Source organism: Schistocerca serialis, chromosome 3 (genome assembly GCF_023864345.2).
Source record: "Schistocerca serialis cubense isolate TAMUIC-IGC-003099 chromosome 3, iqSchSeri2.2, whole genome shotgun sequence".
In the NCBI taxonomy this organism is placed as follows: domain Eukaryota; kingdom Metazoa; phylum Arthropoda; class Insecta; order Orthoptera; family Acrididae; genus Schistocerca; species Schistocerca serialis.
The window spans coordinates 257653570-257667013 of record NC_064640.1 but is presented as its reverse complement, the minus strand read 5'-3'; the positions used below and the strand labels follow the sequence as shown (position 1 = coordinate 257667013).

At 34.8% G+C, this 13444-nt stretch overlaps 1 protein-coding gene across 1 annotated transcript in view; it reads left to right on the top strand.

Moving 5' to 3' along the window:
- The window catches only part of LOC126470026 (PDZ domain-containing protein 8), a 233702-nt gene extending 222510 nt beyond the window's left edge, over positions 1-11192 (top strand). Inside the window, exons 12-14 of the mRNA XM_050097511.1 lie at positions 1132-1323; positions 6339-6551; positions 8391-11192. Coding sequence (XP_049953468.1) covers positions 1132-1323; positions 6339-6551; positions 8391-8399 — 414 coding nt within the window. The 3' untranslated portion in view covers positions 8400-11192. The remainder of the gene's footprint in view (positions 1-1131; positions 1324-6338; positions 6552-8390) is intronic.
- Positions 11193-13444: the final 2252 nt, after the last annotated feature.

Here is a 13444-nt window from a genome sequence, read left to right as displayed (position 1 = left end):
TAATATTTGACATGGTGGCATGCAGTGACAGCAAGTGGTCAGGACATAGTATATAGCTTCCAGTATCCCTTTCACTGTACAATTTATTAAGTAAATGGTTTTGGACATCAAGCATCCATTTTTGAGCTTCAGTTAGCAGTTAAGTCACCACCTTGTCACGTCCGAGTTCAGTCATTAAATAATGTTTCTTGAACAGGTGAGAATATGTACTATATAACACATGCTAGACTAAATTACAGGTCCATCTCTCATAGTGGATACTATAATAAAATACCCACCATCTTCAACTACCATTATGTGTGTTGTTTTCTGTACTATTTGTTATTTTGTGTACTGTACTGTGTAAAATGTGTTACCCTGTCCTAGCTAAATGTGGTGTTGTCTCAGCTATGTAGACCTGTGGAACATTGTTGTGGTTTCCTTTTCTAGATTATTGTGGGCATGGCTTTGCCTCCTGTACCCAGTTATAGAAACACACAAAATTTGCCACAGCTGTTAAATGAGATTAGCATGACATGAAAGTGTTAAATGTTTTGATATGCATGCTAAATGGAATTTTATCTTTGTGGAAAATCAGATTTATGTATGATAGTGACTAGTTCAATTAATAATATACATGGAAAATCCCTTCTGCTGCTACAGATTTGGAAAAACAATTAATAAGCATAAGCTAATAGTTCTTGATTACACTTGGACTGATATGATTTTCTGTTACCTCTACATGAATGTTTTGTAAAAAAGAATGGACATATCTAAATGTTAAATAAACAAAATTTTGTAATGAACCAGTTTCTGCTCAATTTCCATTGTATATTAGCATAATAGAAAGGCCGAAAAAGGCCATCACACAAGAAAGATGTGAGTCAGAAAAGTACTATGTCTGTTCTGTTTTTCCAGCAGGCTTAAAACAGATTGCTTGAAAATAACTCATTAAAAATTAACCATACAAATATTTAAGGTCATTTTAATTGTCTTTTAGGATGTTAATAGTGAACATAATCATTACATAAAGGAAAGTTATTGTTCAATAATCTGGGGGCGGATTTTTGCTGTAAAAAATATGAATAATTTGTATGTTTGGTTTGTACTTTACACAACATAAAACTATTACAGTGTAACTTATTTCTACAGGTTTCCATGACTGACAGCTTATCTGGTCTTCCACAACTTCTACTGGATGGTGGTGATGAAGTTTCCTCCACATTCAGTCACCTCCTGCAGCAGCCTAGTCATCAGGATCCTATGGCTGTGGCAAAATCTACTGGGAAAGACTTGTACTCAGATTTACCAATAGCAGAACGCAAAGAAAAAATTAACAAGTTGGTAAGAGTATCTAATATTTTTATAACAGCTGCCATTTACTAAACTTCTTGTTTCATTCTTGTCAGTCTTTTCATAAACTGCCTAATTTTGTAAATAATAAGCAGATATATTTTTGAATTCCAGAACTGCTCTTCTTATTGGATGAATATTGTACAGTTCAGAATGTGTATTTGCTGTTCTCCCCATTTGTCTAAAAAACCAGCAGATTTTACTCAGTGCTTCAGAAAAATTAAAATGAAGTTTTTATCACATGAAATTGAAACAAACAATGGGTTGAAGTTGCCAGTTCTTCAAAAAAATGAAACATTCCGTCAACATCCCTTCTAGAAAATCTGCAAAAATTGTTCCTTGATATTGTTGGTTAATTCTGTTAATCAGTAAGATGTATTAGTGGAAATGTCATTGCTAAAACATGAACAGCTAAAGAATGGCCACATTGTAATTATAGGTTATGCCGGTAAGACTGTAGCATTCCTGATTACCATAAGTTCTGAGTTGTTTGGACACGAGTCAACTACATCCAGCAGATGAGACAATGACATATACCGTATCATATCATAACAAATCTTACAGAGTGAATTAGCCTACATTAAATGTATATGCTGTAACCCTATTTGCTACCAACTTTTTAGAGAAACGTTGAATTTAGCTGCAGTTAGGACACGATGCTATAGTGTGGAATGGTTGTAACCTCTATCAGGTAAAACTATCAATGACAAACTGAAATAAAAGCCTGTAGGAAAGTTATTCTTCCCTTTTTACTAGGCTGTAAAATACTCGAACAGGTCACACTCGTGGTATCTTCCCTCTCAGTACTCTCTATCCCTGCTGTGTAATTAATTCCCACCAGCATTTTACTGTGACTTCTTCTCTTATTGATACTGAGCGAGGTGGCGCAGTGGTTAAACACTGGACTCGCTTTTGGGAGGACGTCAGTTCAATCCCGTGTCCGGCCATCCTGATTTAGGTTTTCTGTGATTTCCCTAAATCACAGGCAAATGCCAGGATGGTTCTTTTGAATGGGCACAGCCGACTTCCTTCCCCATCCTTCCCTAATCTGATGAGACCGATGACCTCGCTGTCTGGTCTTCTTCCCCAAAAACAACCCAACAACAACTCTTATTGATAGCTATCTCTAGTGTCACTTGCTCATCCATGCAGTCATTTGTTTTCTTTCTCTTTTCCATAACTTTCCTCTGCTGTTCCTACCATATTCCTTCCAGTCTCTTCTTCTGATCTTCCCATCCTCTTTGTACCTCAATATCACTATGTTTATATCTATCCATTACTTTGGTTGCATCACTTGACTTTTCCATTTAAATCTAATTGAGCTTCTATATAATTTTTACCCTGGGAACAAGTTGTTTGCAATATCCCTACTGAACATTTATTTGGAGGTTTTACGAGTAATTATGATTTCAATTTCCTAATTCCTGTGCTGGCCTCTTTATCTACATTGTTATCTGTGAAAATTGCAGCATATGGAAGAAGGGTTTTTTCTACATAAAATCAGTGTTAGAGATTTGATTTACTGTGATTTCCATATTATTACCTTGACAGCATCACTGCTTAGCTGTCTGTGCAGCAACAATCTGTAAACTACCTTGGATCATGTGTAAATATCAATTTGTGGCAAAAAAAAAAAAGCAGTAACATTACACAAGCCCCAAGGACAAGTAGTTGGTTTGCAGCCAAGTTACTAGGAAGTTTGCCGCATGTCTTGTGCAGTGCCATGTGGAGTTACCCAGTCTCGTTTGAGGTTATGAATGTGCTGCTATCTGACTTCTATTGCTGTGATAAAATAGAGACCGCAGTGGTTGTATATGATGACTGTGTAAAGGTACGTTTACACTGGGATACATGTATCGCGACATGTATGAGCGACATGTCAATTTGACATGTCGCGATACATCACCTCATACAAAAATTCACGGAACTTGTATGCGGACCCTCCAGCTCATACATGTCGCGTATACATTTTGTATATCGCTTTTTGGCCATATACGCGACATGTATGAGCGACATTTGAAGAACTCGCGCATGCGCAGTACTATCATTTCCTGTCGTCTTGTCGCCTGCCGCTTATTTTGACGATTAGCGCATGCGTAGTACCAGGCTCTTTGGCGGCTGTTTGAGTTTTGGAGGTGCCGACTATCGTTTCGACGTTAATGTATCTGCATAGAACATCATAAAGTGCCGTATGCAACATTATTCTTCGTGTTTGCGAGGCCATTGTGCAAGTTTTATTCCAAGACGTAAAGGTAAAAGTTTTATATATATCACGGTATGTAATACATTCTATAATTTTTTCATGCATCTGGCACGTATATCAATTTTTTGCTATTATTCCGGCGGCCTCGCGTGATAATGTTGACAACGGATGCCGACAATCGTGTGTAAGACGTTGGCATTAGCAATCGCGCGACAATGCAAATGTTTTGTAATGAAATCTTCGTTTCAAGAGGAATCCCCAGTGGCCAAAAAACGGAGTGTTACTGCCAACTGATCCTCTGGTGGAATCGCTTCCCGAAAGTTTGTGTTGGTTTTGGACACAAGAGGAGCCACAAGTGATAACAAACCGCGGAAATCCTCCATACTCATCCTAACATAATTTCTAAAATATGCGCCATCCTTTAGCGTTAATTCGCGAGAAACTCACTGTGCCACCATGTACGCTTCCTCCGCCTTTTCTTCCTATCATCTTCCAAAAGAGCAAGTGTACCAGCACATAAAAATGTGAAAACTTCCAAATCGTCGTCGGAAGCCATCGCACAGTGATACAAATCAGTGTAAACGCACGCTCATACATGTATGAAGTTGATACTTGTCAGCTCATACAAGTCGCGATACATGTCGCAAAGTCGCATATACATGTATCTCATACATGTGCCGATACAAATCGCAGTGTAAACGCACCTTAAGAGAGATGCCTAAACTCACATGCAGCCATACCCTTTGCAACAAAACTGTCACCCTAGCTGACTCTTAACGTGCCACTGGCTTCATGTCCACATGGCTCTTCTAACAGCTAAGCCTCTGTAAGTGGTATGATATGTATTTAGTTTCATTTTTTACCAATTATGTGAATTTTGTTGTAATCAGTGAACAAATGTAATTTGAGAGGGGATAAATTTTTTGATTTTATTCTGGGAATATTACTGTATTGCTTATGACACAAATAATTCAGATGAGACTGCTAGACACACATCCACTTGATTAATTAAGCCAAGTGATTGGTAAAAGGGATATTTTGTGATCCAGCATTTTCTCACCAGTGGCTGGTAAAAGGTATATTTTGGGATCCAGCATTTGCACACCACATTGTATTTAGTGATAAATCCAGGTTTCATATGTGCACTGATGACGGCGGTGTGTATATCTGAAGGATTAGCACCTCACTTTAGCATTTGCTATGGAATGGCACCCAATCCCCCACTACTGCTGTGATGATCAGGGTGTCAATTGTATATTACTCCCACCCACCCAGTTGGTGGTACTAGGAATTGTGATAGCACACCACTGTATGAAGGTCATTCTGTGACCACATGTGTTGGGCTCATGACAGGCCTGCTGAAGACCTACTCCAATAGATTAATGTAGGACTGCACGCTATGTGTGTGTCATGGGAATTTTTGCAACACATGATCACACTTACTGATCCAACCAGATTAATGAACATCTAATCAATGGAGCGTAAATTTATCCACCTGAAATGCCATTTTCTGTAGCCTCTTAGTGTACAGAATTTAGAGATCTAGTTGAAGATTTGTCAGAATCGACTAAATAGAGTAGTAGAGTCTGCCATAAAGTGTGTGAATTTTCTGCATTTGTTGATTTATGTATTGTGCCATTAGTGTTATGTACTTAGATTGACATCTATAAAGTTTTAGGTAATTTTGACCTTTTTTTCCTTTTTCTTTTTTTCCCCAATGAATACACAAACAGCAGAACTGGAAGACTTGTTCTTCAGTTACTTCATGTCTCATGGAAAAGATATAATGAACTAGCTGCCACCACATTGTCACATACAGAGGCTGAGGTGTTAGAGGAGCCACGTGGACATGATGCCAGTGGCAAGTTTAGGGTCAGCTAGATTGGCAGTTTTGCAAACAGTATGACTGCATGCAAGTTTAGGCATAGCTGTTACACAGTGACCATATAACAGCCACTGGGATCTATATTTTAGCACAGTAATAGAATTCAGATATAGATCATACTAGATCTGCCAACAGTGTTTCACTATGCATTATACAAAGAGGATGCTCTACTTACCACCTACTACTGTAACTACATTTTGATCTTCAGGCATTGATTTCTTCAATTACAGTGTGATTACCACAAAATACCATGGAATCCAGGTCTTATCAAAGAACAAATCATGAAAGAGGTTAAATCTGAAGGGAACACAAAATAATTTTTATTTCTGGCTGTGGATTCCAGGAAGAGAACAGATGTATCGAAATGAGTACATTTCAACCACGTGAGGTGTAATTGGCAAAGATGCATCAGCACTGGCATATCTGATGTGTGAAAACATTTTGGTTAAATCCATGAAGAGAATATAGTATGTCAAAAATTAAAGTATTATTCAAATCAGGTTTAAGCACACACCGTACTTTCAGTGCATATTTTAAATTCCTCCATTACAAATGTCAATAACATATTATTACAATCGGGTATTGTCACATTTGTACTTAATTTAAACTTTCAGCCTTCTGTTTATCATTACAAAAACTGTGTTTGTTATTGTGGTTGTCACTCAACAATTATAGTTCTTTTTGTAAACAGTTATTGTCTTATTTATAGGGTTTTCTTTAAAATATAGCCTCAGATGAGTTCTACAGAACTCAAGTGTTACTTGATCATATGCTAACAAACAAAAAAACTAATTTCTTTGTCCGTTTATTAATGAAAAAATCACCACCTAACCAAATAACTATAAAAACACACAACCTCGTGTGTAGTTATGTAGGATATATGTTTGTATTTATCTTTCTAAATTCATTCTTTTCAAGATTGGGAAGCTGAAAGCTGCGATAGATGCTGAAACACAATCGCGTATACTGCTGACTAAGGAGAGTAATGAATCTAAAGATCCTGTCTCTCAAGCCAGAGCTGAATACCTGATAAGCAAATCAGATGAAAAAGTACAAGAATTAGCAGTCCTGATGTTACACTGTTGTGCTGGCCTCCAGCATGTACAGGATCAGGAAGATTTAGCATCCAAGGTGAGATGTTTCTTGCAACCATTATCAAAATAATAAATATTTGTTAGTGTTCACGTTAGATGTTATGAGTAATGGGTTGATGCTGTTAAGAAATGAATTTACAGGGAAAATTGTGTTAAAAAATTTTCTTTCTGTGTTTTTGAAAAATACAAAGATGATATAGAATTTGTCAAGCAAATGCTATATGTAGAACTGGCTAACTTTAAATTTGTTCCTCCTGTCTGTAGGAACGTGGACTATTGATTATCTGTTTATTTCATATATGACTTTGCAAAAGCAATTAAAAATTTCCGTTGGTAGCTGAGGTTGTCACGGAAGAGGAGCAGGTGCCAACTTGAGTTGCTGCCAAGATACACACTTATCTCAACAGTCAACTGAGGAAAAATTTTAAGTACCAATTGATACCTCAAACTATGTTAAATTGGTACAATCAAGTGACATATGGCATTCATTTTAGTAATGTTACCTATAGATAGGCATTTGAACAGCTGGACTGCTCACCCAATTCTAATCCTCAACATTTCACAAAATTAAATAAATTAACATTTATCTCATTGTGATAGTTTGCAGGGAACACTGGTGATTTCGATTGCACAACATACCCTCAGTGTTACTGAGATATTCTTAAACATGGCAGAAAAGCAGCAGTCCATATAAGGGTGCGGCATAACATGTATCACAGGAAATCACAACCTTAGTCAAATCACAACCTTAGTAAAATATCACAATTTATTCACCATCAGATATGCTGTGCTCATTGGCTTTTTTTCCAGTGATCTCGGAGAAAGTTATGCCCTCATCAGCAGCTATAAACAACACAGACTCTGTTGCCAGACTGATGCTTATTGTGATGTATGTTTTGCATATGTTGTTCCTTTATGAAATGGAGAAAGTGTAATAATAGTAATAATACTGATGATTATAACTCACCTAGTGTTTTCTATGACTGCATTGTGATTCATGAAGAATAAATACTTCTGTAGGTTCACCATATACTGCATGACAAATGCTGATGTAGTTGGAGCTGGGCCATCTTTTGTAGTCACATCATTTTGCAGTCCATGACTTTTGTTTTCTTACTGCATTGTGACCAACAACATATATGTATCTTTATTATCAGCAGTGAAATACCCTGACTAAATTGCAATTACCAATTCCTCTTTCTGACTGGTTGTTTAGAAATCTATGTTCTTGTATGCAGAAAAAAATTGAATTTCATGTTGCCTTGTGTATTACGACCAAAACAATGATGACTCTGTGGGCAGCATGGGGCAAACTGGCTGTGGATTGCTGAACACTGATTTGCATCTTGTATCTCTACTTTTCCTTGTTTCATAATGTATCCCCCATTTTGCTCATTCCTTATAGCTTACTTATCATCTTTACTGTTTACCAAAGTTTTTATTCTTTTCTTTACCTTCCATCATCTTCTGATTGCTTGTGTACTTCGACTCCCATTTCTGATATATCAATTACTTGCTGCTAGGTATTGACCTCTAGAACTGGAAGTTAATGCAGTAGTCCTGTTTCTCCACACTATATTTTGAATGAATTTTCCTTCCATCCATTTGCATCTGTACCTTTTCTGCATTTTTATCTCCTGAAGAAGCTTTAAAAACTAGAAACTCTGTGGTTGGATGTATATCCTCCTCAGCTCATTTTTGATTCAGCAAGGGCTCCTCTTCTGTAGCTAATAGTCTTAATTTGATAGTTATTGCAGTTTTTCAAATTTATTATTATCCAATACTTATATTCCAATACGGTATTTATTTGAAACACAGTGTTTTCACCTTTTGAACTAAAATTGCATTGGTAACATGGTCTTTTTTTCTTTTACAGAGCAGCTAGTTTAACATCATTACTACTGGTTATCATCTGATCAGAATCACTTCAGTTTTTTTTGTGTGTGTGTGTGTGTGTGTGTGTTTTACTTGCACGAAGAGATGTTCTTGTGTGTGGGAAAGAACATGGGACACAGAATTCTCAAGTAAACTTGTAAACAGATTTTAAATTTTGTTCAGCAGAAAGAACTGTGGAAAGCTTCTGCAGTTTGTGAAGATATAAGATGTCTAGGAACCTTCCTTCCTTCCCACTGTACTGAAAATATTTGTGCTGAACCAGAAAAGTAGCTCTGATGTTATTACACACCAGTTTTGTACTAATTCCATTTTATAATGATGGAGTAATTATTGATAGAATTTACTGTTCACATGTGTATATGTGAGTAAATGGAAAGCATTCAGCACACTTTTGTAGCCTTGACTGTTTTTCATACTTTTTTGTGAAAATCTGGGAATGTTGATTATTGGGCTACTTGGAGTTTCATTGTTATTGCACATATATAATGCATGGAAGTATTTTAGATAGAAGAAATTTTCAGTCCATATGTATGAAATGTTCATGAATATTTAAGTATATTTTATTTATTTAAACTTAATTAAGAGTATAAGCTGCTATAAAGTAATTTATTTTCATATGGAACCGACTTTGTATAAAAAACCATAAACATTGCATATGCCAGCAATAATTTTGTATTGTGTGCCAGAACTGTAAAATTTCCTGATATTGAAATGAGAAATAGTGTCAGAAATAATGTTAGTAAATTTAATATTCTGAATGAGATTTACACATGGCAGTAATCACTTGCTTTTTTACCACTTGTTGTATGGGGTGTAGCAGTTTTTTAATCTGTGAGTCAACTAAGTTGACAGATAAAACAAATATAAGCAATGATTGCCTGCTACAGGCTTACATTTAAAAAAATACCCATTGCCATCCTATCCATTTGTGAACTGCAAAAATTTGACAACTTCTAAATTATTTGATAGTTTTGCTTTATTGAGCCATTTCATCTTAGAATTGTAGCATTAAAATTCCTAAAAATGAAGTTTTAAATAATTTTCATGAAAATATGTTCGAAAATTGGTCTTCTGTGCTTAACTATAAATTTGTAATCTTTTAAGTACTGCCACTTTTTGTACTGAAATGAAAGATGTTTAGTTTTCTATGTTTGATTATAAAGTGACATGTTATTTCTTTTTTGTGATGACTTTGTTCTCTTTGTTTAGTTTTCAAAAATCCTTTCTTTTTGCGAATACTTTATGAAGGGAAAAATGTACAAGAAAGCTTAAGAAATTATTGATATTTAACTTTTCATGATGTGACAGTGCAAGTGTAAATTAGTTCGTTGGATATAATTAATCTTCCTGTTGATACATTCTTGAACAGTTATACTTTAAAATTCAGTGGTATAGGTACTTATTTATTATTTATTATGTATGGTGCTGATAGTCTTTTTGTTTGGAAATTACTTATTTACCATAGGAGACAAGTTTGTGCTTCTGTAAGATTAAATGCATGGTAATGGGAAAGAAATGTCAGTATCTCATTAACCATTCTAGTAGGTAGCATCAGGTGCTTTGTGTAATCTGCATGTTTTGAATATCAACCAGTACTTAGTGTTCATAAAGACTTCTGAACATTCAGGATTTTTATATACAGAAGGAACTGCATTAATTTGAGTTTCTTTTCACTGGATATTTATTTACTACACAAATTAATAAAGTCAGGATTAGAACACAACAGTCACTCAGTTATGTAGCAAGAAACACCAATTGTTCTGGATGCTCATTAGTTTTCCATAGTTAGTGATTACTCTCGCTACACACTTGTTGTAGTAGTTTAAGTTCCTCATCTTTAAAGGTTAACTACAACTGTGAATTAAAACTGCTTTTAATGTTAATTCTGTAGTTTGTAATGTGGCTTCATTAACAAATTTTTGTGCACTGAAAGGGGTAAATGGTTCTTGCAACTGTTTATAGTATGGCATAAATGTAAGCATATGATGTCTTCCATGGGGGTCATATGTAGGTTTTAGGTATTGCTTTCTAATGCAGTATAAACAGAGATAATACTGTGTTAGTATTTAGTTAAGGGTGCTAGTCAAATTCTGTCAGTTTTAGTAAAACAATTCCCTCCATAGTTACTCTAAGGGAACTCAGTATTACTCTGTAGATAGATGGTACCAGTCATGAATTTTTCAAGAAACTCTGCTGAATCTCGATCTGGTAATATTTCATGTAGCAAATTGTCATTTTATTTATTTGTATGTATTTACATCTGAAAATCTCTCTAATGCTTTCAATATTTTGCTTTATGTATTTAGAAAAGAAATATATTACATGTTTACTGGTAGTTACGTAATGAACCAGCAGAGATAGCAGTAATGTCTTTCTCTATATCTGAAAGGCATGTTGTCAATATTAGCATGCTAATTATTAATTTTCCGTGTAAGTTCATTTTGGAAAATGTAAACGTGTGACCTCTACACTTTAACACAACACCAAGAAATGAGTGCGCAATAAACATAATCACTTTCATAAAAATCTTGTGTATATCCTTCTTTGATATTTTCTTTTTTGTATAGTGAAAATTTGTAAGATATACCTGAGGTTTCTTGAAAATATTCCACTTCCAAAATTTAATGCAACTATGTTAGTACTGTGAAATTATTTGAAGAGGAGTGTCAAATCACAGCAGTTTTTCAGGTCCCTCAAATTTACAGGAATTCTAAACAGTACTTCCTACAAACTACTTTTTTCTGTCCAGTTGACAATATGCATGTTATGTGTGTTGTGCTAAGTTATGTACTGGCATCAGTTATACCATAAATGAAATTATATTTCTCCGAGAAGTGAAAAAACCGTACGTCTCAGATTTTAAAATTCCTTCACTGCACACATTGCAGAAATTTTGTAAATTATTCAAGCACTTTACTGACATATTTCACATTTATGAAAGTTTATACATAGAATGGTCTTTACCAAACACAGGATGAAGCTTCCATTATTTTATTAAAATTTATTTTAATCTCTATTAAGCAAGGATGAAACAGGATAACAGGTAAAACAGCTTAAAAAATTAATCTACTAGGCATGCATCAAGTTATAAATTAAGCTTCCAAATTTTGAAAATTTGAGAATTAGAAATTCATTATTCTGGTGCCAATGATAATGAAAGGGGAAATGCAGGATGCAGGAGCATATAAAATTAGTAACAGATGAGAAGTTATCCTGAAGTCCAATTTAAAATAAAATGTCATGGGAGACCAATAAATTAAAAAGTCATTTGTAAAAGTAGATTTCTGAAGTTTTGCAAAGACTGATGCAGTATAACCTTCAGATTTCACATTTCTTTGGTAAGGAGATTATTAGAGGTGTCAACTGTGACAGGAAAAGTGGGATGTAATGCCACTACTGAACCAATAACTATCTGAGTTATTTAGAGAAACATTGAACACCTAGAAATACAAGTGTCCTAAAATGGATCTTAATTATATTGTGTAAAATGAAGCAAGATCAGCATAGTTTCTGGTATCACAATCATGTGTGTATACTGTATATGACCAAAATAGAAGAAAAATGGTTCTGTGGAAGCAATACCTGTTTGCACATGTACACAGAGAAAACAGGATGTGCAGAGAATTCTTAGCATAAATGTGGCACTCTGTCATTCCTAAAATTTGCAGTGAATGCACAGCAATACAGCAGAATTCTGCTAAGCACATTGTCACCCTCTGTGCTGTTACACCTCTAGCTCAATACTGGTTCCTTTCAAACCTGTTATGTAAATGCTAATGCTGTCTTCAAACCCTACTTTTCCTCTGTTCATAATCTGATTCTCCTCAGTCTGTTGCACTTCTCAACATGATTGTAGGATATCTGTAATGGAAATGAAACACGGGTCCTCATGATTCATTCCAGTGGTTATCATTCGAATCACCACAGCTGATGAGTGAAGACAGATGATAGGTTGGATAATAAAGCTTCAGTAAAGTGAAATGATGAGATAGTAGGGTGAAATAACACAAAAATACCAAAGAAGGTAAGGAATTTATGATTTGTAATCTTACCCTCTCACACAGCACTATTAAATCTATTTTCACTATTTTCAAAAGGTTCGAGAGGTGTAAGATATGCAAGATAATAACTTTTTACTCATCTTCATTATCTCATTGATGTTGTCTATGGTTCAAGGACTTGTCTGGGGTACCATCTTGCAGCTGAAAATTTGATTTAATGTTGCGGGTTCTTGTTGCACTAAATAACTGATGAAGATTAGCCTGTTGCTATAAACATCTTTTTATTTTATCCCTTTCTTCTAAATCACATTGACTTTAATAATTACATTGTTGTCGACAAATTTAGCAAGATACATGCATTTCCATCAGAGGTATGCCCACTTCTTACATTCTGTGTTACTCACATTTTCCAAATAGTTTACAAAGCAAAAGAGATCACAAAATTTCTCAACAGGAGAAGAATCTTTACCAAATTATATCATTATTTCATAAGTAAATCCAGAAGCAAATTTAATAATTAGCATTAGATTGTTTAATTAATAATATGAATTTTAAGTATGCCAGAAATTTTGTAATTTCAATTATCCTTAAAAGGAGATTAATTTTAACTGATAGTATATATTGATTGTAAAACATTAATTTCTTTTTTATACATTTTAGCCTGAAATATAATACATTATACACAAAATCATATGAATTCTTTTAATGAAACAGCTGAGGTAATTTTAACTTGTGCAATAATCGATCGTATACCTAGTATTGGTTAGGTGTATTAAAAAAAGGTAATGTTAGAGAAGGGTGACTCGGTGTAGCTTGTTCTACTTCCACTAGTCACTGTGTTTGAAATTGCCAATGTCTGTTGTTTATTCCCTTTACATTTCTTTCTCAGGAAGATGACCTCACTAGTGAGCCATCTCTTCCTGATGGCTTTTTGAAAAGCAATGCAAGATTAAATTTTCTTTAACATAATCAACAACTATCATTACTTGCAATTGTGTCAGTTTTGAAGCCCAGACTTTCTTTTAATTTTGTG